At 48.2% G+C, this 26,245-nt stretch overlaps 1 protein-coding gene across 4 annotated transcripts in view; it reads left to right on the forward strand.

Annotated features, from left to right (window-relative positions):
• The window catches only part of Gsg1l (GSG1 like), a 191,232-nt gene that overhangs the window by 40,131 nt on the left and 124,856 nt on the right, over nucleotides 1–26,245 (forward strand). For all 4 annotated transcript variants that reach the window (XM_035441302.1, XM_027404694.2, XM_035441304.1 and 1 more), the window contains exon 2: nucleotides 19,475–19,522. In XM_035441302.1, the coding sequence (XP_035297193.1) occupies nucleotides 19,475–19,522 (48 nt within the window). The remainder of the gene's footprint in view (nucleotides 1–19,474; nucleotides 19,523–26,245) is intronic.

Genomic DNA, 26,245 nt, shown 5'->3' on the forward strand with positions numbered 1-26,245 from the left:
TGAAAACCACTCAACACCCACCCAGTTTCTCCACAACCTTCCCAGGACCCTTTTATAATTAAACTTTCTACAGACTGAGGCTGGTTGGGCTGTGCCTAACAGCCCTGGCTCTTCTTGGGGTCTCTGGCAGCAATGCAGGTTGTCCAAGGACCAGCATAAGGAGGGGCAGTGCAAAAGTTGTTTGTCCAAGAGAGGATGCCCCGGGCTGAAAGAGAAGCCAAGCTGTGCTCCCTCCAGCTGCTCTGTAGGCTCTGTGTCTGTTCAGGTACATAGGACACCACCATGGACAGTTCAAATACCGCCATCAGCTCAGATGTGGCAGCAGTATGCCTTTCTGCTCCTGACTCCAGGTTTCAAGGTCTTCAGAGCTGTCTTTCTGCCCTCCAGACCTGCCTCCATTTTTGGATTTTGTCTTTCCCCTCTGATGAGGGTCTCCAGGGTCCCCAGTGTTCTATGAGATGCTTCCTACCTCTGAACTCCAAGGATCTCTGGTAGTGGATCCAGCCTCTGGTTCCACTGTTGGGGGTGGGGATGATGATTGATTGACACTTTGGAGGGGTCTCCCAGCCTGGTTCTCTTTGCAGAGCTTTCAGCCTACAGCCTGCTCCACTGCTGGAAGCAATGTTTTCTAGGTAGCTATTTCTTTCCACCCAGTAGAGCTGGGCCAGTAGGCTTCCCTCTTTTGGGAAGCGGGAGCACTGGTTGCCTGGGCAGACTTCCCGGGGTTGGGTAAATGTGTGTGTGTGGGGCAAATGAGGAAGTTTGTATTCTGAGAACTGAAGAGAGAAATTTGGAAGCCAAGATGGCCCAAGGAGACTGCCCCGGCCTGAGGCAGTTCTCTGTCCCTCCTGTCTGCCAATCTTCCCAAACTAAAGCTGCCTGAGTGGCTCCACTTCCTCCAATCAGCTTCCAGATGGAGCTTTTAGACTGCAATGGAGGACCAACAAGATGGCTCTGTGGATGAAGTGCTTGTCGCCAAGCCAGAGACTGATCTGAGTTTGATCCTCAGGACCCACATGGTAGAAGGAGAAATCTGACTCCTGTGGTTGTCTTCTGCAAGAATATCCCTGTGTGCATGGGCATGTGTACACACAAAACAAACAACAATGCAATCAGAATGCAAACAGATCTGGGCTCTCCCGGCTTTCTTGCTTCACTCCCTCCACGTTTCCCCAGTGCTTCAGTACCCCACATTCACAACTTTTTTCAGGCCTGAGTGACCGCACCCCTCCTGCCTTTCCCCGGGTCTTTACATGACTGCTGCATCCTCATCCAGGTCCAGCTGGGACAATCATCTCTCATGATACCCTGCCATTCCTCGACAGCACCTGTGTCATCCAGGGCACTCTTCACCATCTGTCATTTTACTATCTGTCTCCTCTGCTGGAATGTAAACTCCCTGCCTTACCCATCCCCAAGTCCTCAATGCTCCCACAGTGCCTGCACATGGTAGGTGCTCATTGAGTGGCTTTAAAAAAAATGAATAAAAAAACAAAGTGAAAGAGCCCAGAGTTCAATTGCTGGGAGCTTAGCAGCGTCTGTTGCTAAGAGCTTCAGTTTTCCTGCTCTGGCTGCTGTGAGCTGTGTGCCCTGCTTCTGAAGGTGACTGGGGACCAGCTGACAGTTGTGGATGACAAACAGGAGGACAAAGGTAACAGCTCTGCAGGGTCACCTTGAAGCACCATCCATCCAGTGTCCAGTGTCTAGCCTTTGTCCTGTGGGCCCTGGGTGTTGCCCCATGAACATTTCCCTTTGTGCTTCGGTCCCTGACTAGGGACTGTGGCTTAGGCTCCCAAGACAAGACCCTGCCTGGTGAGGTCCTGGTCTGAGCCCCAGCCCATTCTGGGTTAGCTAGCAGATAAGAACACCCAGAAGCCTGGGCTGCCTTTTGCTGGTGTCTCTCAGCACCCAGTGTATTTGTTAGGTATGCCCTTAAACAGCTGTCCTTCAAAATGCTCCATACTGTAAAGAGACAGCCCTGCCATCAAACCAAACACTGTAGATGACAGCTCTTCGTGTGTCCTGCATGAACACACACACACACACACACACGCACACACACACACATACGCACGCACGCACGCACGCACGCATGCACACACATACACACACACACACACAGTTGTTAGGTTCTTAGATGTCACAGTCTGCTGGGCACAAATCCCCATGGGACAGACCTGAGTTGTTATTGGCTGTACCCCTCTCCTTCCTAGAAGAGGGATCAGACTCCCCTATCTATGCTAAAGGGGAAGAAGGAAACCCAGAGTTCCACTGCCTCTGTGGCTAAGCCACCAGGGTCTGTTCTAGTGAGCTGGGGACATACAGCACAGGATCCATGGAGAGCCTGAGAGATCCACTCCCTGCAGAACCCCGCTGCACAACTGTCTTCTCCCTGCAGTCTCTACGTGTAGATACTGCTTTTCATTCCAGGAGGCCTATCTGCAAAGAACTGCAGCGCATGTGGGCCTGGGGTGTGGTTAGCAGCAGAGCAGTTTCCCCACATGTGGGGCTGGGCTCAAGCCCCGCACTGGTAAGGGGATTGGAAGTTTGTAGGGGGTCTTGTTTCAGTGATAGCTGGGCAGAGAGTCGGGGTCTGGGGCCTTTGTCTTATTAGAATTTTAAACTACAAGGGTAAGAGACTGCTGCTGCTGCTGCTGGGGAAGGCTGTGGAGGAGGGGAAGTGCACCGATAGGAAGCAGTAATATTTCTTTCTAGACAGTAAACAACTGCCAAGCAAACCTCCGAAACGACGCTCTGCGAGCGTCTATGGGAAGCTTCGAAAGCTGAACGTCATGAAAGTTATTGGTTTTGTTCAAGCTTCATCTGATGCTTGCTTAAGGAAATAGATTTGGTTTCCCTTCTTGCAATAGTCTGCAGGGGAAAATCAGCACAGAACATCTGCCTCGTGTCATCATTAGACACTTATGGATAAACGGGTGCTGGCAGGCGTGGTGAGATACAAGACCCAGCCAACTCCTGCTTATTTCCCTGCAGATTATCCGCTGAGGTCTTGGCCAGAGCAAGCGTTCTGTCCCAGCATAGGGAACCACAGCATTGTCCCAGATGTCGTCATTGTTGTCACTTAGGTTTAGTTTTTGAGCACACAGGCTATACAATGTGAGCAGGCAAGGAAGAGAGCTTGGGCTTGGTGTGGGTCGGCAGACAGACCTAGCATAAAGAGCATAGGCCATGTCTCCATTCTTCCATACCCTTGGCTCCTGAACCGTTGTCCTCAGATGAGGACTGTTGTAACTGATGTTTTCATTGCTATTCCTCTTGAGAGCCATGTGCTCCTCTCCATACCCCAGCCTCCTTTGCACTGGGATGGGTCATGTGACTAGTGTGGCCAGTAGAGTAAGAGAGGAGGAGTTATGTGTCACCCTGGACTGAGGTGGGTAGTGATACAGCCCCTGAGCCTCTGCAAGATGAGCCAGGTAGGACAGGAAGCCCAGAAGGAGCCTCTAAGAGCTTGAGGTGCCTGTAACTGCAGCCAGTGTTCACCACTCTTAAGTTTATTTGGTGGCTGTTGTGACCAAATCCATGAGACGAAGCTTTTAACATGTGATGGGTTAAGCTGGGTTTGGTGGCACACACCTTTAATTCCAGTACTTCTGAGTTTGAGACCACTCTGGTAACAGTGAGTTCCAGGACAGCCAGGACTATGTACGGAGACACCCATCTCAGAAAGAAAAGATATGGAGGGTTTATTTTGGCTCAGGGTGGGAGGGCACGGCAGGCTCACAGCAGTGCAATGTATGTTCAGAACCCCTCACATCCTAGCAGATTAGGAAGCAGTGGCTGGGGCTGGAAGTGAGCCTCAGGACTCCTTCCAGGGCCCACTTTATCCCGCCAGATCCAACCTCCTAAAGCTCCTATCCTCCCCGAGAAACAATGCCACCAGCTGGGAGCCTGTGTTTGGACACATGAGCCTGTGGGGGATAGGTCACATCTAAATCACAGCACCACTGCAAGTAATCCAGCCACAGTCTGAGTTCCTGTGAACACGTCTATGGGAGGCAGGGCATTCTGACTTGTTCGAGAAACTACCATGAGATACTTACTTTCCCATGTGATATTAATATTCTGTATAAAATTAATATTAATGATATGAATACTGATATTCTGGTAATGTTCTGAGGAAGATTGCCTTGTTCATTTTAATGAGTGAGAACCTTTCAAAAGCCAAATGTAAGTTCTTTACTTAATTAATGGACAGTTAGGTCACTTACAGTCCTTCACCATTTAAATAATGCTGCCACCAGTGATCTTGACTTTGTGTTACTTTGCCTGTGTGTAAGATGAGTTCCAGGAAATAGTGTCTCTGGTCACAGAGATACACATTTCTCAGAGCCTGCATTTGAATAAGTCTGAGGACAGGGAGCTTCTGACAAGACGTGGGTGGAATGCAGACTACAAGTGGTCCCATATCCCTTTAGCTGCTGGAGGTCAGGGGCAGGGGGAGGCTGTGGCCCACTGTGTGGATGAGGGGTAGAGGGGTATGTATGGTGAGTGTGAGGAGGGTGAGTGAGTGTGTGTGAGTGTGTGTATATGTTTACTTCTTGGGGTGCTGGATGTCTTCATTCAGTGGCCCTGGTTTGGAGATGCATTGGTGCTGGGCTCTCTGAGGAAAAGTAAGGTCCACTCTTGTGTTCATCATTGAGGCAGACTTTAAACCTCTTTCCTTCTGTCACTGTGGGCCTGGGTGGATAATGAACTTTCTAATTGGAGGGGGTGGGATAGACAAATCTTTAAATGCTGAAGTCTTGCCACAGGTGCTTCAGGAGACATTCTGGGGACTTGTACTCCTCCTGCCTCCAAGCACCTGACTTTTGATGTTTGTATGGATGTCATAGCAACTGTATCGTCTGCTGTGTCCTTTGATGGCGTGTCTGTAGAGCTCTTACCAGCCTTGATGCTTTCACTCTACAGTCTCTATTCTTGAGTGTTCTTCATTTTCCTGGGGATCTGGGTTTCCATGTCAGCTAGCCTTTTCAAGAATGGCACATGGGTGCCACAGTTTCAAGTACTTTTGTGTGTGAGATCAGCTGCCTGTCGCCTTTGTACTTGAACCTGCCATTCACTCTCCTGAAGCCTCGATGGCTTATGCCTCATGTCTCTCAAAGGGAGCCTGTTTCTGTTTCTCTCTTTTCCCTCCTGAGGATGGGTTAGGCTGCCAGATGGCCCCTTGAGCTGGGGATGCTGTCCGGTAATCACGAACAGAAGAACACATCATTTTGAGTGAGGAACTTTGCCGGCCAGTCAGAGCAGCTGGTTGGAAGATTATCTCCCTTCGTTAGTTTGCTTGGGACATTTGTTACTCTAAAAATATGCACGGCTTCTGTGTACACTTGTACAGGCTGCGTACTGCACGACTCTGGGAAACATTGTTTGAATGAGCCTTGGTGTGAATTATCGTCCAGTTTTGTGCAGGGTGGAGGCCCTGTGGGCTTGGCCTGGAGTGGGGCTGGAGACACAGAATTCCATTATCCAGGTGTCTCTTAGACTGCGGTCATTTTCATAGCACCTTTATAAATTTATTTCTAACAGCAAACTCATGTTCTGCTGTGATTTGTTTTGTTCTATGCTGGTTCATATTTTCCTTACATAAATGAATTTAAAAAGGAGGTTTTATATCGAAATTAGAAGTGGAAAGCCAGTAGGAATTGCCTAAAATAGAAAAAGTGTGTGTGTGTGTGTGTGTGTGTGTGTGTGTGTGTGTGTGTGTGTGTACACACTAACGGAGGGTGAGCATAAAATGAAAGCCATGCATCAGATGCTAGCTGGAGAACTCAACCTTTTCTCATTTTGTTTTTCATCCCTGCCATATGGGGCCATCCACCCCCACCTCTGTCCCCCTGGCACCTGTCCCTCTTCTCTCAGCAAGTATTGGAGGAACAGTTAAAGACCACTGCATAAAAGCAAACTTTTCTCCTGGAAGTAACCTGTTGGGAGGGAAAGGGAACCTGGAAGAGGAATGGGCTCTGTCTTAGGGTTTGTATTGCTGCAACAAAACACCATGACCAAAAAGCAAGTTGGGGAGGAAATGGTTTATTTAGCTTACTCCCATATATTACTGTTCATCACCAAAGGAGGTCAGGACAGGAACTCAAGCAGGGCAGGAACCTGGAGGCAGGAGCTGATGCAGAGGTCATGGAGGGGTGTTGCTTACTGGCTTGCTGCCCATGGCTTGCTCAACTGTTTTCTTATAGAACCCAGGACCACAAGCCCAGGGATAGCCTGACCCACAATGGGCTTGGCCCTTCCCCATGAATCACTAATTAAGAAAAATGCCCTACAGGCTTGCCTATAGCCCGATTTTATTTTTAAGGCCTTTTCTCAGTCGACGCTTCTTCCTCTCCAGCTACTCTAGCTTGTGTCAAGTTGACATAAAACTATCGAGCACAAGCCCTGTGAAGTAATTCGATGTTGGCCCTTACTTTGTGAGCCCCTGGAGAGACCCAGGGAGGCACAGTCTGGCCTAGTCCTCTACCAGCTGCTAGAATATGGCATCTCCACAAGGTGCCTCAGGCTTCCCTCTGTCCTTTCTTTGCTGAGTTCAGCACCCCTCAGAGGCGTGTCTTCCAAGCTGGGCCATTCTTTGGTTGTGTTAAATCCTTCCAACAAGTGTCTTGAAGAAAAGCAGGGGCTCTGCATCTTCTCTTCCTTTCCCTGTGTTTTAGGGTGCGTCTCCTGACCTCCTGGCACGTCAGATTTTTCATCCACCAAATGAGAATGCTGCTGTCCTGCCTCCAGATGGTTGTGAGGTCCCACCAAGAGCATGTGGGCATGGTGGCAGTGTGCACATGGGCTGTGGTTCTTTCTTGCCATGAGGGTTGGTGTCTTTGCGTTCCCTGAGATTCTTCTGAATGAGGGAGTGCATAGAACCCCAGCTGTAGCTGAACATCTGGCTCACAGAGAGATCACAAGCCACTCAGGGCCCTCCCTGGCTCTCAGGTTCTGCAATTGGACCCTGAAGTTCCCTAGACCTTCTCCAATGCCAGAGAGAATTTCTTCAAGGGAGGCAGCTCATGAGTGGGCCTTGGGCTCCTGGCCACCCTGTAACTGCCCTCTCCTTTTCAATTTCTCTTCTAAACATGCATTGGGGAGGAAGATGGGGTGTGGAAGGATTCCTGCAGACAGCGGGAAAGAGCTCCCAGAAAGAGACCTTGGGAATAAAGACAAAGGGTCATTTGCTGAGTATTAATCTCACACAAGACCCTTGGAGTGCCACATCTCATTGGACAGCAGCCTGTCTCTGTCTAGGGCGGTACTGGCTGCTGCCGGAAGAGCGTAGGTCTCCCACTTCACAGGTGACACTTGCTTTCCCAGGCAAGTGACTCTTTAACACACAGACTATGGAGAAAGAAAGTCCTCTTCTACTTGGTGACTTAGGGGCTGGAACTCCCACTTTGTTTCTCTGCCATTGCCTGGAGGAAAGAGAAAGTAGGCTTCTGTACAAGAGCCCCCTTGGGAGGTGCCATACACTACTCACACTCACAGGAGGGAGACATAGCCATGAGACCTTATCTTGACACAGGGCATGCTGGCCCGGCTGCCATTTCTGGATGTGGTAGCATTATCTGGTGGATAGGTAGCAAACTTATTACACTGCATATACTAGGTGATTGCTGTGTGGAAACTAAAAGCTTGGCCTGGAGTGGGGCTGGGGACACAGAATTCCTTTATTCCCGTGTCTCTGACTGCGGGCATTTTTCATAGTACCTTTATAAATAGAGATGGGAGCTAAAAGCCAGAAAGCCTGCCCTAGGCCACAGAGTTTATAAATGGTAGAGTGAGGACTAGAACACAGGGCCCGTGAGTGCTAACACTGTGGTGTTAAAAGACTTGTTGTTTTGTGTTTTTAATATAGAGTCTTGCTATGTAGCTCAGGTTGGCCTTGAACATATAATCCTCTGTGATGGCAGATATGCACCACCATGTCCAGCTAGAGTGTCAATAACAAATAAGAATTTAGGTTCTGTAAGTCTGGAATCTTGTAGAATGAATCTGACTCCTTGGTTTACCTATAATTCCTCAAATGCCAGAGCAAAGGCGTCTGGAGGCCATGGTAGTGCCAGTCAGGGTGCCAGCAGGGGCTCTGTCTTCAGTCTGCTCTCCACTTGTAGAGACCATTATCCCCAGAAAGATGTCCCAACTCTGGACTCCTGCCAGGAATCAAGGCCTGACACCATCTGTAAGAGATAAATAAATCGAAATATCATCAGCGAATAAGTGTGTGCCATCTGCTGCCCTGTCAGTTCAACTGGCGGAGGCCTCCAGAGAACTCCAAGAAGTGCTTGCCAAGGATCTGCTGCCAGCCTGGTATGAGAAGAGAAGCGCCCTGCAGGGCCTGCTGGCCTGCTCTACCCACCCCACCCCCCCAGCACTGTTCCTTCCATCTGGCCAGTGTGGGGCTTTCGCCTTTGCCCATTGTCTCTTAACTTCCTGGCACATTTACTGGGGACCAGACTCCGATCTTTTCTGACCTCCAAGCAAGCTGAAATTACCTGCTTAGAGAAAGTTCCTGTGAGCACGCCCAGGGCTCTGGCTCTTTGTGGGACCAGTCTCAAGACCAGAGTCCAACTTGGAACCAGCCTGATCCAAGATCCTGCAGCTGGGTCTCTTCTGGGAAGTTGCTGGTTCTTCGATGTGGGGAGGCCTGTTCGGAGACTTCCCACAGGACAAATGGATTTCTCTAGATCCTGCCAATGCTACTAAGAGACAGTGCATGACAGTGGCCAGAACAAAGGCTCTGTGCCATACTGCCTGGGTTTCACCCCTGCCTCCCCTGCTGGCTGTGTGATGTTAGATTCAAGTTTTCCATGCCTCAGTTTCTTTATCTGTATAATGGAGGATGGTGGTGTGCTGGTGAGCTATGTGTGTAAAGCACTTGGAAAAGGGCTTGATGCAAAGGATACGTACTGTGTGGCTACAGAACAGGGAATGGTGGCACACATATGTTCTTATAGCACTCATGAGATGGACACAAGAATGATCCAAGCTCAAGGTCAACCTGGGTTACAGTGAGTTAAAGGCTCTGTACTACACAGTGATGCCCCTCTCTTCTAAACCAAACCAAACCAAACCAAACCAAACCAAACCAAACCAAACCAAACCAAACATCTCCATATTAGCAAATGTAATTTGTTGGCTGAATTTTCGAGGCCAAGGTTACCACTGCCCTCCATCTCCTGCCTGTCTCCCACCCTTACTGCAGAAATCTCAGCTTCACCATCTGCCAGGGTGTCAAATGAACTCATACTCCCTAGACTCAGCCAAGGTTGGTGGGCTCCCCATGTCCCCTCTCTCACCAATCAAGCTCTACTGCTAGCTAAGACCTGAGCTTCTGTGTGTCCATGCCAAGGGCAACTTGGCCAATCCGCAGCACTTCCCGCATCTCTGCCAGCACTAGGCATCTGTCTCTGGCCTCTTTCCTTGTTTCTGCTTGTGGCTATGCCAGGTTCCCACCCCTGCTCCTGCTGAGTGTGCAGAATTATGGCTTCCTGCTTTTGGCTTCCAGGGATGCTCAGGGCTCTCCAAGTGGGAGTAACCCTGTCTTACTTGAAACCCAGGGAAGGAATAAAAGACAGCTGTGATAAATTGAGCCAAACGTGGGACAGGTGCTTTACACTCTACTATTTCAATCTGTCCACAAATCTAGAACAGGGTATATTAATCCCTGCTCATTTTCTGTAGTTTTGCCAATCAGTGGTCAGACATAATAAAAATAGCAAATAGGAAATCCCAGGAGTATATAATTCATAAGTTTTAAGTAGGGAGGCATTCTAAGCAGCATGATGAGGCCCAGTGCTCTTTGTCCCATGTGAGTCCTCTCTTTGTCTGGTGTATCCATGCCGTATACATTATGGCATGGATACACCGAGCCGTTAGCCATTCTCTACAGACAGACCATCACAGCATCATGCACAGGAAAGGTCAGCTTTACAAAACTTTTCTTACATTCTTACTGTGCCTAAAAAAGCACACAGTATCTACAGGACCTGGGTCTCTATGGTTTCAGGCAACTGGAGATCTTGGAATGTATAACCCGTGCATAGGAGGGGACCATGATATATAGATAAATTTCCACTTGGCAGGCAAGGAAAGGGATCAAGGAGGTGGACCTACATACCAAAGTTACACAGCTATTTGAACCCCAATACCATTTTCTTTAGAGTATCTTCCTTTCAAGGAGGGAGCCTTGAGACCTGTGATGAATGTCAGCAGGGCTGGAACCAACCCCTTTGCAGGTGCTGCCTGACTTAAACCCGAACAAACTAAGGTATCTTGTTTACACCCATTTCCTCATTTAGACCTCATGTCAATGTTGGAGGCCAGAGTGATCATCCTTCATTGGGGGAAAAACTTCTCAACCAAGTGACTAGAAAAGCATTATTTGTCTGGTATATCTTGCTTAACAGGTGGCTGAGCTAGGATTTGAACTCATGACTGCATGAAACCCCCTTTAAATAGCTCAATCTGCCCAGCCTCCTGTTGACCTGGGGCACCCTGCCTTTTCCTGTAGTACACATAGAAATTTCTTTCTCAGTGAGACCTAGACTGCAGGAGCAACCTATTGGGGTAATACCGTAGGACCTAGCCTGGATGGGGAGTTAAAGTGAGTCAGTTTTGTCCTGAATGGTGTTGTACTCACTAAGTTCCTGCGACCGTCCTTCCTGTCTGGACCAGCTCTCCTGGATCCGAGTAGGGATGGGTCTACAGATAACTCAAGCTGCTGCATGAAAAGCAACTTTTGGGTTCCAGTCCTCTAGTTAGGCCCTTGATGCCAGCAGATCAGGGGTTGTAACAGGGACAGAGGTCTGGGCTTCAGAAAGCCAGCAGCCCTGGGGGAATGAAGCCCTGGGGTTCAGGAAGCCAAGGACTTCTATTTGTCTTATTGAATGTCTTCAAGAGATTTTTTTGTGACCCAGTGTTGGGGTTTGTTTAAAACAACCCTACAGTAGTGGGTTGGAGTGTATGGAGGCTAGCTGAGCTTTGCCCTGGCCAGAGGTATTCCCACCGGATTCCTGGGAGCCACCTTTCCTGTCTGGGCTGGCTCTCCTGGTTCTGAGTCAGGAGCTGGTATAAAATGAGACATCGCTATAAGACGTGGACCTTCAGAGTTGGAGTGGGGGGTTGGGTCTCCGTGGTGAGGCAGATGGTTGGTGAGCAAGGTAGGGTCCTGGTGACAGAGCCGGAGGACGTTTGAGCTGGATCTTGAAGGCTGGAGAAGATCCTCCTGCAAAGAATGGGGAGCGGTGAGTAGAAAGGACCAGGACACAGAGGGTGTCTTGGGTTTCTATTGCTGTGATGAAACACTCTGACCAAAGCTGCTTGGGGAAGAAAGGGTTTATCCCAGTTTAAGCTCCACATCACAGTCCATCACTAGGGAAGTCAGGGCAGGAACTCAAGCTGGGCAACAACCTGGAGGCAGGAGCTGACACGGAGGCCACAGTAGAACACTGCTTGCTGGCTTGCTCCTCATGGCTTGCTCAGACTACTTTCTTATACACCCAGGACCACTGGCCCAGGGGTGGCACAGCTCACGGTGAGCTGGGTCCTTCCACATCAGCAGTCAACCAAGAAGATGTACCATAGATTTACCCCACAAGCCAATCTGGTGGGGTATTTTCCCACTTGAGGCTCCCTCCTCTCAAATGACTCTTAGCTGGTGCCAAGTTGACATAAACCTATCCAGAACAGAGGGAGGTGGCAACCTATAGAATGAAGGGTGGCACTCAAAGTCATGATGTCTACTGGACTGTTACCAGGTGTATACCCATGATCCCTACACCCAGGAAGCCAAGAGGATCATGAGGTCAGCCTTGGCAAGAGCTGTCTCAAAAAGCCAAACCTAAAACCAATATATAAAAGAAATCAATATAAAAGATACAATGCCTATGATGATCTGAGTGTTCTGGTCCTCTGCTTGGTGACACCACTGCCCGTGTAGTGTAAACATCCTTTCTTGTGTCTCTTCCCTCTTTTTAGTCCACCTGACATATCCTGTTCTCTCCTATGCTTGCTCGTGTGCTTGCCGCCCCCCATCAGAGCATCCCTCTGCAGAGTTCTTGCAAAGGCAGGCTGGGAAAGGGTTTTCCATTGCTTCTTGCACAGTCATGTCCCCAGCACCCTTGAGAGTTCCAGGCAGTGAGGACACAGCAGTGACCAAGACTCTTGTGCCCAGGAAGCTTTGTTGGTTGCTGAATACAAGTGACCTCCAGGTTGCAGAGATGCTGCCTTATTTAGAAGAGCTAGGGCGCTGCTCTCCGGTGAGGAGGCTTGGGTGGCTGATGCACAAAGACGCTCTGGGGTCGGAATGGAGGTTGAGTGAAGGCTGAGGTTTTGTCTTCCTGGCCCACTGCTGTGTTACTAGTACCCAGAACCATGCCAGGCACACAGTAGGTTTTCAGTAAAGTTTGGCGGAATACAGTTGCGTGGGTATGAAAGGCTGATGTCTCTCACTTAAGGGAAGGATGCTTCTTCTTTTTTTTTTTTAATCAGTGTGTACTCTACAGGATGGGGGCTTCATTACGACATTGCCACACATATATGTGATGTACTTCAGCCACTTCCAACTCCTATCATCCTTCTTCTTCCAAAATTCTATGTTCATGTTTTTAAAATTAAGTTAGTTATTATCTTTACTATTGTTAATCTGTGTGTATGTCTGTGAGGTGTGCATGGGTATGTGTGCCACACGGAGTGTGTAGAGGACAGCCCTGTGGAGTCAATTCTCCCTTTCCACTTTATATAGGTCCTGGGAATTCCTCAGGTCTCCCAGCTTCTCCTGCAAGCAACTTTCTCCACTGAGCCATCTCTTTGGTCCGTCTTCTTTTCCCTTCAGATCTAGATTTTGTGTGAAAGAAAACACAATTTTTTTTTGTCTTTGTGATACTGTTTATTTTCCTTAACACGACGATATCCAGTTATTTCAATTTTCCTGAAAATGACAGCGTTTCATTCTTTATGGCTGAGAAAACTCTTTCGCCCGTGTTCCCACATCTTCCTTCTCCATCCACCTATTGCTGGGTTTCGTGTCTGGTCCTAGAACTCCACGGTTGTGAATATTGCTCTGATAGACATGGGTGGGTAGGGAAGGAAAAGTACATTTTTAGGACTCAAAATTAAACACTTCTAGTTAAGCTTAGTATATGGATTTTGATTTTTATGAGAGAGAGAGAGAGAGAGAGAGAGAGAGAGAGAGAGAGAGAGAGAGAGCATGCTGCGTGGGGCTGGGCATGTGATCTCCAGGTTGTTTCAGACACTGTTTGCCCAGTCACCTCTAAGGTCCAGGACAGGCGTGTTCTGTAGACAGCCAGGACAATAAACAGGCAAACAACACTTGCAGACCTGCCAACACTGCTCCTCCAGACCCTGGGAAGCGAGGGCCTCCTGGTTGCTAGGTCTTCACCTTGTCTATGATTCTATAAATAGCCCCAGTACACCCCTGGGGTGGCACCATCTGCTTCCTGCCAGGCCCCAGTGACCCAGATGGCCAGTATGTCAATTCTCATTCAACCAGACAACAAATCACCTAACTACCCATACCCATAGGCTTTCTTCAGTCACTGTTGGTCACTGACATCTTGAGTGGGTGACTGGTACAGGCTATATGTGCTGAGTCCCACTTGCGGATCTCTGAGGGTGCACTGTATGGTGAGGAAGGCCCCCTGTTGCGTTTATCTAAGTTGTTTATTACCAATAAAGACTTGGGAGCCAGGTATTGGGGTGAAGCCCCCGATAGAGCAAAGAAGCGGCAAAGGAGTGACCAGCTGACCTACCCCTTTGTACCAGAGACCCAGCAAGCACATCACTCTACACGTCCCAGACCAAAAGAGACCAAGTCCCTCCCTATTCTTCCTGTGTATCTCTCTATCCATCTCCTTGGGTCCTCTGTACTCTCTATGGCTAATTCTTGTCAACTAGTTGCTGGCTCTGCCCCCGATCCAAGGTTAATTTTATTAACACCATCTTGGAGTGTTACAGTGCAGTCATACATCCCCAACAGCACCCTCTAAGGCTGTGGCAGTGAATGTGCCTCATCACTTCTAGGTGTGCAAGAGCCCATGTGTGTATTTCTCTAGACACAGCGCCTGCTCTGTGTGTATGTGTAGGGGACAAGTCAGGCTTCCCACAGCTGAGGAGCCCTTCTAGCTCACACAGCATTTCCACAAGGTCTTGGACACCCTCCGTTCTTCCTTTGGGATACCAGATTCTTGCTGAGCTTGACTCTTTCCCTTTCCCAGGTCAGTACTCCCCAGGGGTCTTGCCATCTCTTTAGGGTGCTGCTCATGAGGTCCAAACTCCTTCTCCTCTGGCATCGGCTCCCCACCCCCAGCAGAGTCATCTTCTATTGAAGCAGGACCACATCACCTTCTCGGGGAGCTCTGGGGATGCCATGGACTTTTAGAGACTGTCCTTACTGGAGACTGGTGCTGCCCTCTCCATCTTAGAAGGTCAAATTGGAGGGTGATTGACACCCTCTGATGCACACTTGAATCATCTGCGGCCTTTAGACCCGTGAAATCAGTCTTTGTGTGGGATCTCTTCCTTAGTGGAGACCTCTGAAATCTAATGACCTCAGGACCCTTCTTATCCTCTTCAGTTCATGGTCCAAGAAAGAATGCTGCCATCAGGTGGCAGGAAGATGACAGTACTTGGGTTTGGCCTCGGGCTCATATGTATGTTCGTGACAGAAGGGTCAGTGCACTTGTCTTTGGTTTATATCCCTCATAACCATTTAATTAAACATATCAACTTAATAATACCTGACACATTGATGCTGGTGCCGTAAGGGCCACTTGTAAAAGCAGCAAATCAATATGGCACCAGGCAGCCTCTCCCCCATTACTTTCTTGTATTACTCTCTTTTGTGGAGGCTAAGATGTCAGCTGTTAGACCTTTGGTTGTTGAAGTTCCTGTCTTCCTCACGCCAACTCTATGATTTTTCCTTTAACATCAGCTTTGCCCTGCATGGGTGGTATAGGCTGAGTTGGTCCATATCTGCTCAAATATCTTTTTAGCTTTGTGAAACAGAAATAAAGTGTGAGAGCCATTTACTTAGCCCCATGTGTATTTCCCTGCCTGCCCAGAGTTATGTTCCCAAGGGATTCCTTACAGGACTCAGCTGCAAAATGTAGCAGCAGCAGAAGCAGCAGCAGCAGTAGCTGACCACAGATGGAAACCAACATAGCAAAGAGAATAGAGGGTTGGGGTATTCAGTGCCTGGAGTTTGGAGTCTGTAGTCCTGAGCTTTGTACCCTGGTTCATCACTTGCTGGCTCTGTGGTCTTGGGTAAATTACAGAAAGCTCAGAGCCTTGGCTAGTTTCTAAAGTGGGGATTATTGTAGGTTATTACGGGATGAAAAAGAATGTAAGTGCCTTCCCATGATAAAAACCACCCCAAATTGGAATTTCCTGCTTTGAAAAGAAAAAGGTACCTTGAAGACAAGCAAACAGTGATGTTACAAAAAATCTCAAATTTTTAGATAAACACAGTGAATAGAAAATTCCCCAACTGTCCGCTCTCAGGAACTTGTAAGTCTGGTGATATTTGAGGGGCACTCTAAGGTATCTGGATTCAGAGTGTCTGCTGGGCAGCCCCAGTCTATGGAGGAGAAGTCAAATGCCACCATCCTGAGAAATACAAAGTTTTGGTTGTGAATGTTTCCTAGCAGAGGACAGGTTTAAGAAAATGACTTCTGCTGGGCGTTGGTGGAGCACACCTTTAATCCCAGCACTCAGGAGGCAGAGGCAGGGGCAGATTTCCGAGGCCACCTCACTGACACCCACATTCATGGGGTCTGGATCAGTCCCATGCTGGTTTCCCAGTGATTAGTCTGGAGGCTGAGAGTTCCCCCTTTGTTCAGGTCAGCTGTTTCTGTGGGTTTCATCAGCCTGGTCTTGACCCCTCACAAAGTCTATTCTTTGAAAACTACAAAATGTTGTTGAAAGAAATGCTGGTGGACCTAAGAAGACGGGAAGGCAGCCAGTGGTCATGGAAGGAGGATACCATACTGAGCTGGCTCATCTGCCCCAGGTGCCCTCCAGATTCAATGCAATTCTGAACAAAATTCCAACTCGCTTTCCTGCAAAAATCGACAAGCTGATACTAAAATTCACATGAAAAATGCCGGAAACCTGGAATTAGCCAAAACAAAATTTAAACTCAGAATTTATAACTTCCAAACTTGTTACAAAGATAATGTAGTGCTGGCATAATGGGAGCCATGAAGAACAGCCACTTACAAGATGGAGCCTGCACTCATACTGAAGGGTTTCTGTCAATGGGCTAAGACAATCCAGTGCTGAGAAGTCATCTTCAGTAGTAGTGTCAGAATAGCTGAGACCCACATGCCAGTGCTGGACCCCATCATACACAGACCCATGGTCAAGTGCAAGTATTAAGGGTACAAGGTTTGAAGATGGAAGGGGTGAATCTCCATGAGATGTGTTAAGCAATTCTTAGATATGATCCCAAAAGATGCAGGATGAAGAAAAATGCAGTAAGTGGGCCTTTATTAAAGCTTTTGTCTGTCATGTATTTATCTACTTAACACCTACCCATAATCTATGACCTGTCGATCTATCATGTGTATCATCTATGTATGTATCATCTATCTTTCTATGGCTAGCATTTGCTTCTTCATATCTATCTAGGCATTTATTAGGTTTATATCCAGGTAACTTCAAGGACAACCCTAGTGACAAAGGGCAATTTATCCCCAGTGTTGGGAAAATAGAAGCCTCATCCTCTAGGGATGGGAGGTCAGATGGCCCAGCTGTTTAGGAGACAGCCTGCATCTACTTGAGGTCATGACCCATGATTTTACTCCCAGAGAAGGCCCTAGAGAAACAAAAACTTGGCCACAAAAACCTTGTCCACGAACACTAGCAAATGTCCTTAAAAAAAGAACACACACCCAATGCCTGTGGGTTAGAGAATGGATTGCTGAAATGCAGTACCAGCCCTGTCTGCTTTGTCTTCAGGACATTTGATCCGAGACTCAGTGGATGCTGGAACACTCCTGTAGAGCAAGCTGGATTTAGACTAGGTTCCCCCATGCCCTGCAGTGCTGCCACACAGTCCCCAAACTATCTTCCTCCCATATTCTCTGCACGGGTGCTCCTTTGCACCCTTGTTCTTACACTTGGGTCTTTCATTAAGTAAAATAAGCGTTATCCAAATACAAGCATTGTAATACTGTTGAAGTTCATTAGATAACAAAGAGGCAACTGGGGGACTGACAAGAAGAGGTTTTGTATACAGTGTGGATTTATTGCTCAAGGCGTGGGGTATAGAATGAGTGTGGGAAGCACCATGCTGCTATGAATGGAGAGTGACAAAAACATCTGAGTTTCTTATTTGTAGAATTTTCCGTTTATTACTTTGAGACTATGGTTGACCACAGGTAACTGGAGCTGCAGAAAGCAAAACAAAGGGATGCAGTTTTGATCAATGAAGTGCCAATACACTGGACACCTCAGACACCTTAGAGCCACGATGCTAAGAGAGAGAAGCCAGTCACAGAAGACCACGGACTGGATGATGCCATTTCTGTGAAATCCCACACTAAGCAAACCTAGAGAAAGAAAATAGATTAGTCATAGCCTAGGGCTGGGAGGGTTGGAGGAAGGGAGGATGGACTGCTAATAAATAAAGGGTTTCTTTTGGGGACAATTAAAATGTAGAAAATTGATTGTAGGGAATGTCACCAAGACTTGTGATAATACTGGGGATACATGGAAAATCATTGACTTGCCTTAGAACAGTGAATCCTGGACCATGTGAATTATACTCCAAGCAAAGCACTGTTAAAGGGAAGAGACAACAAAGCCCTGGCACATAAACCTTAAATATGACCTGGAGCTAGGCTTGGTGGGAGCTGGAGCCAGAGCTGGTGCTGGGAGCCTGCCCTCTTCAGGCCCAGGGAAAGTCAAGGGCCATCATATTCCCACAGGCCATGGGAAGCAAGCCAGTAAGCAACACCCCTCCATGGCCTCTCCATCAGCTCCTGCCTTCAGGTTCCTGCCCTGTGTGAGTTCCTGCCCTGACTGCTTTTGATGATGAACTGTTACATGGAAGTGTAAATGAAGCAAACCCTTTCCACCCCAAGCTGGTTTTGGCCATGGTGCTATCACAGCTATATGAACCCTAACTAGGACAGACAGGGTCTCACTATCAAGTTTGGGCTGTCTTCAGATTCACGATCCTCTTCCTAGCTCAGCCTCCCAGATGCTGGGATTATAGGTATCTGCCACTACACCCGGCTGAAATATCATTTTTGACATTAGTTTTCTTTTTTGTTTAGGGATGAGTCCATGAAGGCAAAGAATTAAAGATCCAGTCAGTGCACTGGTCTGAATTTGAATACCCCACTTACCTCTACAGCTTTTGGGAAAATATTATGTCATTAAAGAACGTTTAAAACAATCTATTTAAAATCTAACAAAAAATTCCATTTTCTTTCTCGAGGGGAGGTGTGGTTGAGCTTGAACCCTGGTCCTTATGGGTGCTTGTTGCTGTGCCATTAGGCCAGCTCCTCAGCCTCCTTCTCCTTATTGCTCCCTTCCAGAATGTTCTTGCTGGTTAGCACATCTCTCTTTATATTGTTCATCATACTCTGAGCAGCACTGTTTTGCCATTCGACCCAGGCTTGTGGCTCAGCATCTCAGAGCCTTGCTGTTTCCATCTCTAAAGGGAGGGTTTGGCCTCTCAGTGCAGAGCAGAGTGTTGAAACAAGCATGCCTGAGTACCAGCATGCTGTCCACCCGAGGGTGCCTGATGAATCATGGGCAGGAATGACACAAATCAGAGAGAGACAACTCCTTGGAAGGACTTTCAAGCCCCCCATGTGCCCAGGCTGTCTTCCTTAGCCTCATCTACCACCATGACATTCTCGGCCTTGTCACTTTCATGTGGCTGCCAGGAAGTTCGGGATCCAGAGTCCTTCAGGGAACTTTGAGAACTGTGGAGGCTCTAAACAGACAAGAGGAATTAGGTTATGAAGAGGAGCCTGGATAGGCCAGTGGAAGCCTTCCTGGGTCCACAGTGGGAATTTGAGCTGTCTTCTATGGGATGTTATCAAAGGAGTGTGTGTGTGTGTGTGTGTGTGTGTGTGTGTGTGTGTGTGTGTGTGTGTGTGTGTACACGCATATGTTTTATGTGATCAGTATACAGAATAGACATTTCAGAACATTTCAGTTCTTTTCAGAACTGGATGAGTCTGGGAGAACAGGAAGCCTGGGCATAAGGAGATGGAGGGCAGGAGCTCAGCCTTGGCTTAGCCAGGAAGCAGCTAGTGGTTCCCACCTAAGCTCCTGGCACACACAGTACTACTTGGAATCCTGGTTAAAGAACTACGTTATGTGTAGGCTTGGGGGTGGTGCTACCTGCCAGACTCTTGGAAGGGGTCAGGCAGACTGTGAAGCCGTGTCCTCCCATTCTGAAACCCTTCTTTTCTTTCCCAAGGTGAGAAATGCCGCAGCTTCATTGACCTGGCCCCAGCTTCAGAGAAAGGTAAGTAGTTAGCTCTGCCTTCCCTGGGGACCTGCCCTGGTCGGGTGGCTTGTCAGAGTCTGGGGAGTCTCTCTCGTAGCCATGAAGCTTCCAGAAGCTTCTTCAGCACTGTTTGTCTCTGGATGTGACCAAGTGGGGGGAGACCAGTGGGAGAGGGGTGCCTTGGCTGGGTGATATCGTACCTCATGGACCTGCCATTTCCTTGGAAAGCTCCAGCAAGTAGCCCTGGGGAGACTGAGGGACAGGAACAAGAAACTCAGTGTCTCTCCGTTAGGAAAGAGCCAATTCTCTCAGCTGAGAGAGTGTCCCGCTTCAGGGATTGCTTCCTTTGCTTGCTCCGGTCCCCTGGAGCCATGTCTTATTTGCACACATGACCAATCCTGAGGTACTTGGTTGAGCCAGTAGGACCTGGCTTCAGCCTCATATCACTAGGAATCACTGTGGTGAACCAACATTTTTCACAAAGGGGCCTGGTGGCTGCTGGAGGATTTGTTACTAATCATCAGTGTCCATCTCTGTCAGCAAAGACACCATGAAGGGTCTGTTCCTCTCACTGCCACTGATGATGGGGAAACATCCCAGAGGGATTACATTACCAAAATTTCACATCAAAGGGCAGGTAGAGCTGGGCTTTTGAGATAGGACCTTGAATTCAGTGTGAGCTTGCTTGAGCGGGACCCTGTATGCATGCCTTCCTTACCATGGTGGGTGAGTTCTGCAAATACATGCAGTGTGAGCATGTAGGCACCGTGTGTGCCTGTGGCTGTGCTCCAGGGCACCTGCATGGGTATGTCCATGAGGTGCCCTGTGGAAGTTGTACAGTATGGGCATGTTGGCCCTGTTCCTCCAGGGGCTCAAGCCTCTCTTGTTCTCTTTATGGGCTCTGAGGGCCCCTAAGAGCAAACATCATCTGTTTTAGTGGTGGTACAGTTTGACTTTTAGGGCTTGGTGGCCATACAGAGGACCGACTGATGGCATATATTAAATGGTTACGAGGAGGCTGTGTGGCAGGCAGGCTTTGTCACCTGGTGACAGAAGACTTCTGTCCCCATGGCCTCTCAAAGGCTCTGGCTTTTCCTCTGGGTGGCAGGGTTAGTTCGTGGCAGCTGAATGGCTCTCCCAGCTGCCCCCTGAGGCCCAGGTACTCTTGGGTCAAGCTACCTGCTCTCTATCCCCCCTCTGCACTCGATTGTCTACTTCAAACAGGAGCCTAAGGCATAGAGATGAATGCTTTTTTCTGAGCCATTCCTCCCCTGGAGTCTGCCCAGGTGAGTTCTCTCTCTCCCCAAGCATATTCTTCTCCTAGACTCTGGCGGCCACCCCAGCTTCTTCCTTCCTGGAGTCCTTCTGGTCTGCTAAGGTAATAGAATTCCCCACCTCCCAACACACCAGTGGGCCTCACTGCACCATTCTCTGTGCTCTGTTCTTCACACAGCGTCACACCACCCCTGCCACAGGAGAGGAAACAGGCACAACATAGTCAAATAGCTGGGAGGTTGGATTGTAACCTGGCTCTTTCCTTGTTTCTTTTCCTTAAAAAAATGTTTCCGTTTATTTATTGTGTGTGCATGTATGCGTGCATATGTGTACCACAGCACATGTCTGCATGTCAGAGTAATCTGTGGGAGTTAGTTTCTGTTTCCACCATGTTTGTCATGAGGCTTGAACTCAGGTCTTTGGGCTTGGAGGCAAGTGCTCTTACCCCTGCTTCATTTTTCTGTCTGTCATTTGTCTCTTGAGATGGGGTCTTGTATAGGGCAGGGTGGCTTTGAACTCCTGATATTCCGGTCTCTATTGAACCTAGTTCTCAGACATCTGGTTCCTCTGCTGCCAAGGTAGATCCAGGGGATTGTGGGAAGCCTGGGGCCCCTACTCCAAGGGCCCTGAGTGAGTTCAGACTAGCATTTCCCTCCCTGCCTTAACCTCTGTTGCAGACGTTTTTACGTTTCTGTGACAAATTATCAGCTACTGAGCCTGTTGGTGGCCACTGTGGTCTTATTATTTATTGTAGTGGTTTGAATAGGATTGGCCCTTATAGACTCATGTGTTTGAATGCTTGGCCACCAGTAAGTGGCACTATTAGGAGGTGTGGCCTTGTTGGAGTAGATGTGGCCTTGTTGGAGGGATTGTGTCACTGGGGGTGAGCTTATTACTTATTTACTTAATTATGGTGGGTGTGGACTCAAAGGCTCATACATGCTGAGTGGACACTCACCAGTAAGTCACACCCTAGTGCCAGAATGATTTTTACATTTTTGTTTATTTTATGCGTATGGGTGTTTTGCTCACAGGTGTGCCTGTATACCATATGTGTGCTTGGTGCCTGAAGAGGCCATAAGAAGAGGTCATGGGATCCCATGGGACTGGAGTTATGGACAATTATGAGCTACCATGTGGGTGCTGGGAACTGAACCTGGTCTTCTGGAAGATCGTTCAGTGTTCTTAACTGTTGCGCCATTTCTCCTGTGTGCGTATGTGTACTCACACGTGTGTGTGTGTGTGTGTGTGTGTGTGTGTGTGTGTGTGTTGTGTAGTATATCATCTTGCTATAGTCCAGGCTAACCTCAAACTCATGATACTCCTGTGGGCTGGGCTCAAACCTAACTTAGAATGTTCTTTTCTTTTTAAAACATAAATCACATAACAGAATTCCTTCTGTGGGTCACATCTTACTCAGGGTAAACTCAATTTTGTTGCTATGGCCTTATAGGCCTTGTGTGACCTGGCCTTTTACCCAGGATGTCATCTCCTGCCCCCTTCGAATGTGCTGTTCCCTGCTCCAGGACTCTGTCGCAATTATACACACTTAAAGAAATCTTAGTAACACCTAAGTGCATATGCTGGAGACAGAGGACTCCTGTGGGCTCCCCTGTGGTGTTCACTAATGCTGCATTGCTTTAACAGCGTTTGTGAAGATATGCACATACACACTTGTGGATGCAGACGTCCATACATTTTACATGTATGGAATCATGAATTCCCGTTCTTATCAGTACCCACAACTTCTCACGTCCTCCCAATCTCCCTCCTCCCCCACATCCTCCTCTTTCTCCTCTGTGCTACGGGTGAACCAAGACCTGGTGCATGGTAAAGCATTGCTTCTACCCCTGAGCTGTACCCAAGTTCCCCCTTCCTTTTGGGAATAGCTATAGACTATCCCGAGACATGGAGACTTCATTTAAGCAGTTGGACGCTCGGTTTGAGTTGCTTTTGCACTTTGTTCTGTATCATAGCTAAACCAAGAGGCACACATCTCTCTGCCTCTTGGGCCAGTACACTCCCAGGCCTGGGAGACAGCCATCTGCAGCTTTCCCTTTTCTAGGTCTAATTGTATGACGAGTGCCACGCCTCTTTTCTCTAGAGGGAACTTGAGCCTCACTCTCTCCAGGATTTCTACGGTGACCTCTCAGATGACTGCTTGTTTTCCAGGCTGGACTGTTTAAAATCCATTCTGCACCTACATAACACTCTAAAGAGAATGATAAATGTGAACATCTGACAGCTGCTCACAGCAACATGGGGTGTGGCCAATGGTTCTAGACCTGCCTCTCTACTAATACCTGTTTCCCTAACTCTCATCTTCTAATGCTCCTGTGCCTTGTTGATCTTGCTTGACCTTAAAAATGTCTATTCATACTTCAAACCCTTCATGGACATGACCAATTTTGAAAAGCCATACCAGAACCTCTCCAAGATGCCTGTCTATAGTGATGTGGCATGTCAGCACCAATCACACTGTTTTGGAGTCATCTCTACCAGGCTGACACTCCCTCAGGACAGGCAATTTGTTTTGTCCTCTATCACTAGAGTGCCAAATGTTATTGGTACACAGAAAAAAAATTAGTGAAGATTTGTTGAATGAAAAAAGGAAAGAGAGAGGGGGCCTTGGACATAGATCTGGGAGATAGCTTTTGTTTAGGGACCTGGATCCAACCTCTGCAGCTTGTATCTGCTCCAGCCGTCATGGCTGAGCAGCTTTAAGCTGTCTCCTTCTCCACTTACTGCAGCCAGTGAGCCAGGGTCTATGAAGGGTACCAGGCAGAAATCTGTGTGAAACAATGTCACAACTAGCTGATTTCATGTCCCAGTGCTGTGAGACAGCTCTGAGCTGAGCTGCACTCTGGCTCAGTCAGTTCTCAGCCGCACTCCTCCAGTTTCTCAGCCTCTCCACCACTCTGCCCTGAATCATAGTGCAATTCTCCTGCTCACTTAATTTAGTGCATTTTATTGATTACACTGTAAAAGTGGGGTATGCAGAGATGAGAACATACTGGAGAGGGCGTGGAACCAGCTCCACAGGGACCCAAACTGCCATTGGCACCACCCTGGAGTTATCACTGGCCAGCACAGTCCTCAATCCTGCCACCTGGGCTCCATAGTAACAACCTTTCTTGAAAACAAGCATACAGCGCAGCCCATTTACCCACCCCAACCCTACCCTGGGCAGGCACACTGTCTCCTTGCTCAGGAGCAGGCTGTCTTGTTGTATGTCACCCAGTCTGGTCCTGCAATTGTCCCTCTGTGTGCGTTTGGAGCTGAGCAGTGTGGAGAATGCCCCAGCCAACTCTAGAGAAGTGGTTCTCAATTGGTGGGTCACAACCCCCTTGGAGGTTGCATATCAGATAGCCATTTACATTATGATTCATAACAGTAGCAAAATTACAGTTATGAAGTAGCAATGAAATAATTTTATGGTTGGGGTCACCACAACATGAGGGACTGTATTAAAGGGTCTCAGCATTAGGAAGGGTGAGAAACACTGTTGCAGAGGAACAGACAAGCCACAGTCTGTGGACAGAGACCTTCAGGGGGGTAGGGGGATGTGGCCAATGCAGGAAGGGTCTAGAAGTGGTTTCTTGTCTGGTCTCAATGCAGGAGAAATAGATCCGTGGGATGAATGGACTGTGAAAATGTCAGTGTGGGGACAGTAGCAGGTTCTCAGGAGACAATGGTGAAGAGTTGAACAATGGAAGGAAGGGCTAGCCCAGAGAGGCATAAGTGCTGTCAAGTGACCTTGACAGCAGTCTTTGGTCAACACTGTCTCACCTTCTATTGCAGAGGACTTTTGAGTAGTGTCCTGTGTCCTCTGCCACTTTCCTCCTCAGTCACCTTTCCCTTCCAGCTGCTGAGCCTCAAGGCCACCGGCCCCACCCCCACCTCCCCAGCTCCAATTCTGCCTTTCTTTCCCAAAGTTCAGCATCTCTAATTACGGACTCATGTAAAGCCCCTCAGCCTGAGGGAGGACGGCTCCTGGATCACAACATCTAATGATTAGTTTAGCTGCTCCAATTCCAATTACACAGGATTACCTTTCCAGGTAATTAGGGATCTGGGTAGCTTCGCCTGCTCTTTCTCTCGAAGAGCGTTGTATTAACCCTGACCAGTGACCGGCTTTCATGTTCTATAATTGGAAATGCTTCCTCTGTGCTGAGAAGCCTGTTGAGCGTAAACAGCGGTGATTTAAATTTCTAAGTGGTTCTGTGGGCTCAGCACGCTCTGCTGAGAGATCGGTGCGCAGCTCTGGGGTCCATGGGCTCGGCACTGGGTTGGGCAGTGCGAATCCTGCACGTTTGTGTGAAGGGACCAGGATCCACAGCTTCGGTTAAAAGAACGCTTGCCTGCCAAGTCTACCCACTGCTCACTGCTGAACCACCCTGCTTGGGATGTCCTGACATTTGTAACCAGATCTTACCGTGTGTGTTACTTCACTGCCACTGTAACAAATACTTGACATAACTTACAAAGAGGCAGGATTTATATCAGCTCATACTGTGCAAGGCTCCATCCCCTGATTCTTCTCCCTGTCATTTTGGCCTTATGTGAGGCAACACATCTCAGGTTTCAGTGGCAGAACACACAGAGAGGGAAGAATGGAGCAAGCTCCCCAGGTGGCCTTGGAGGCCACACCCCAATGGCCTCACTTCCACCCCAAATCTGCAGCTGTCACATCTCTGATATAACTGGCACAGTACCTGTGTCTGACATCTGACAAGTGCATGACACTTTGTGCTTCTCCATGGTGCCTGTGCAGTGCAAAGCATACTCCAGATCGCCTATACCACCAGGCACAATGCAAACGAGATGCAAATGCTATGTAAATGAATAGAAATAGCTGCTGGTTGGCCTTGTTAAGTCAATAATATGGGGGAAGAAAGGCAATCTGTGTTCAATATGGATCACTTTCCTTTTTTTTGAGGCAGGATCTCACTAGCTAGCTCAGGATCTCAGGCTAGCTCAGGATAGCCTCAAACTCATGATCCTCCTGCCTTAGCCTCCTCAGTGGTCAGATGACTATACAAGTATTTCCCTTGTATAGATGAGCCTGGGCACAGACTTGGGAATAAGGAGAGCAGACTGTGGTCGCTTCCATGTTATTTACTAATGGAAACACATGGGTATTAAATAGGTAGGTACTCTGTAAGTTCACAGAAAAAATGCATAGCTATGAACCCACCACCTGGCTAAGACACAAAACCAGGGCCAGTTCAAAGAAAGATGTGAGACCCAGCACAGAGAGTCCTATGTGTGAGGCTTGAAGCTGAAGCTATCAGGCTTTGCACCTCCCTTGCCGTTCTTATTTGGGGACACTCTGCTTACTGTCTCTCTGGGTGTTGGTTTGTTTTAGACTTTTCCCTAACAATGGTTTTAGAAGACCAATTTGTTTTCCTCAGGATGCTTTAAAATGACAAATAAGAGCAATATCAAAGCTTATAGGTCTGAGAG

The sequence above is a fragment of the Cricetulus griseus genome, chromosome 3 (assembly GCF_003668045.3).
Source record: "Cricetulus griseus strain 17A/GY chromosome 3, alternate assembly CriGri-PICRH-1.0, whole genome shotgun sequence".
Classification (NCBI taxonomy): Eukaryota; Metazoa; Chordata; class Mammalia; order Rodentia; family Cricetidae; genus Cricetulus; species Cricetulus griseus.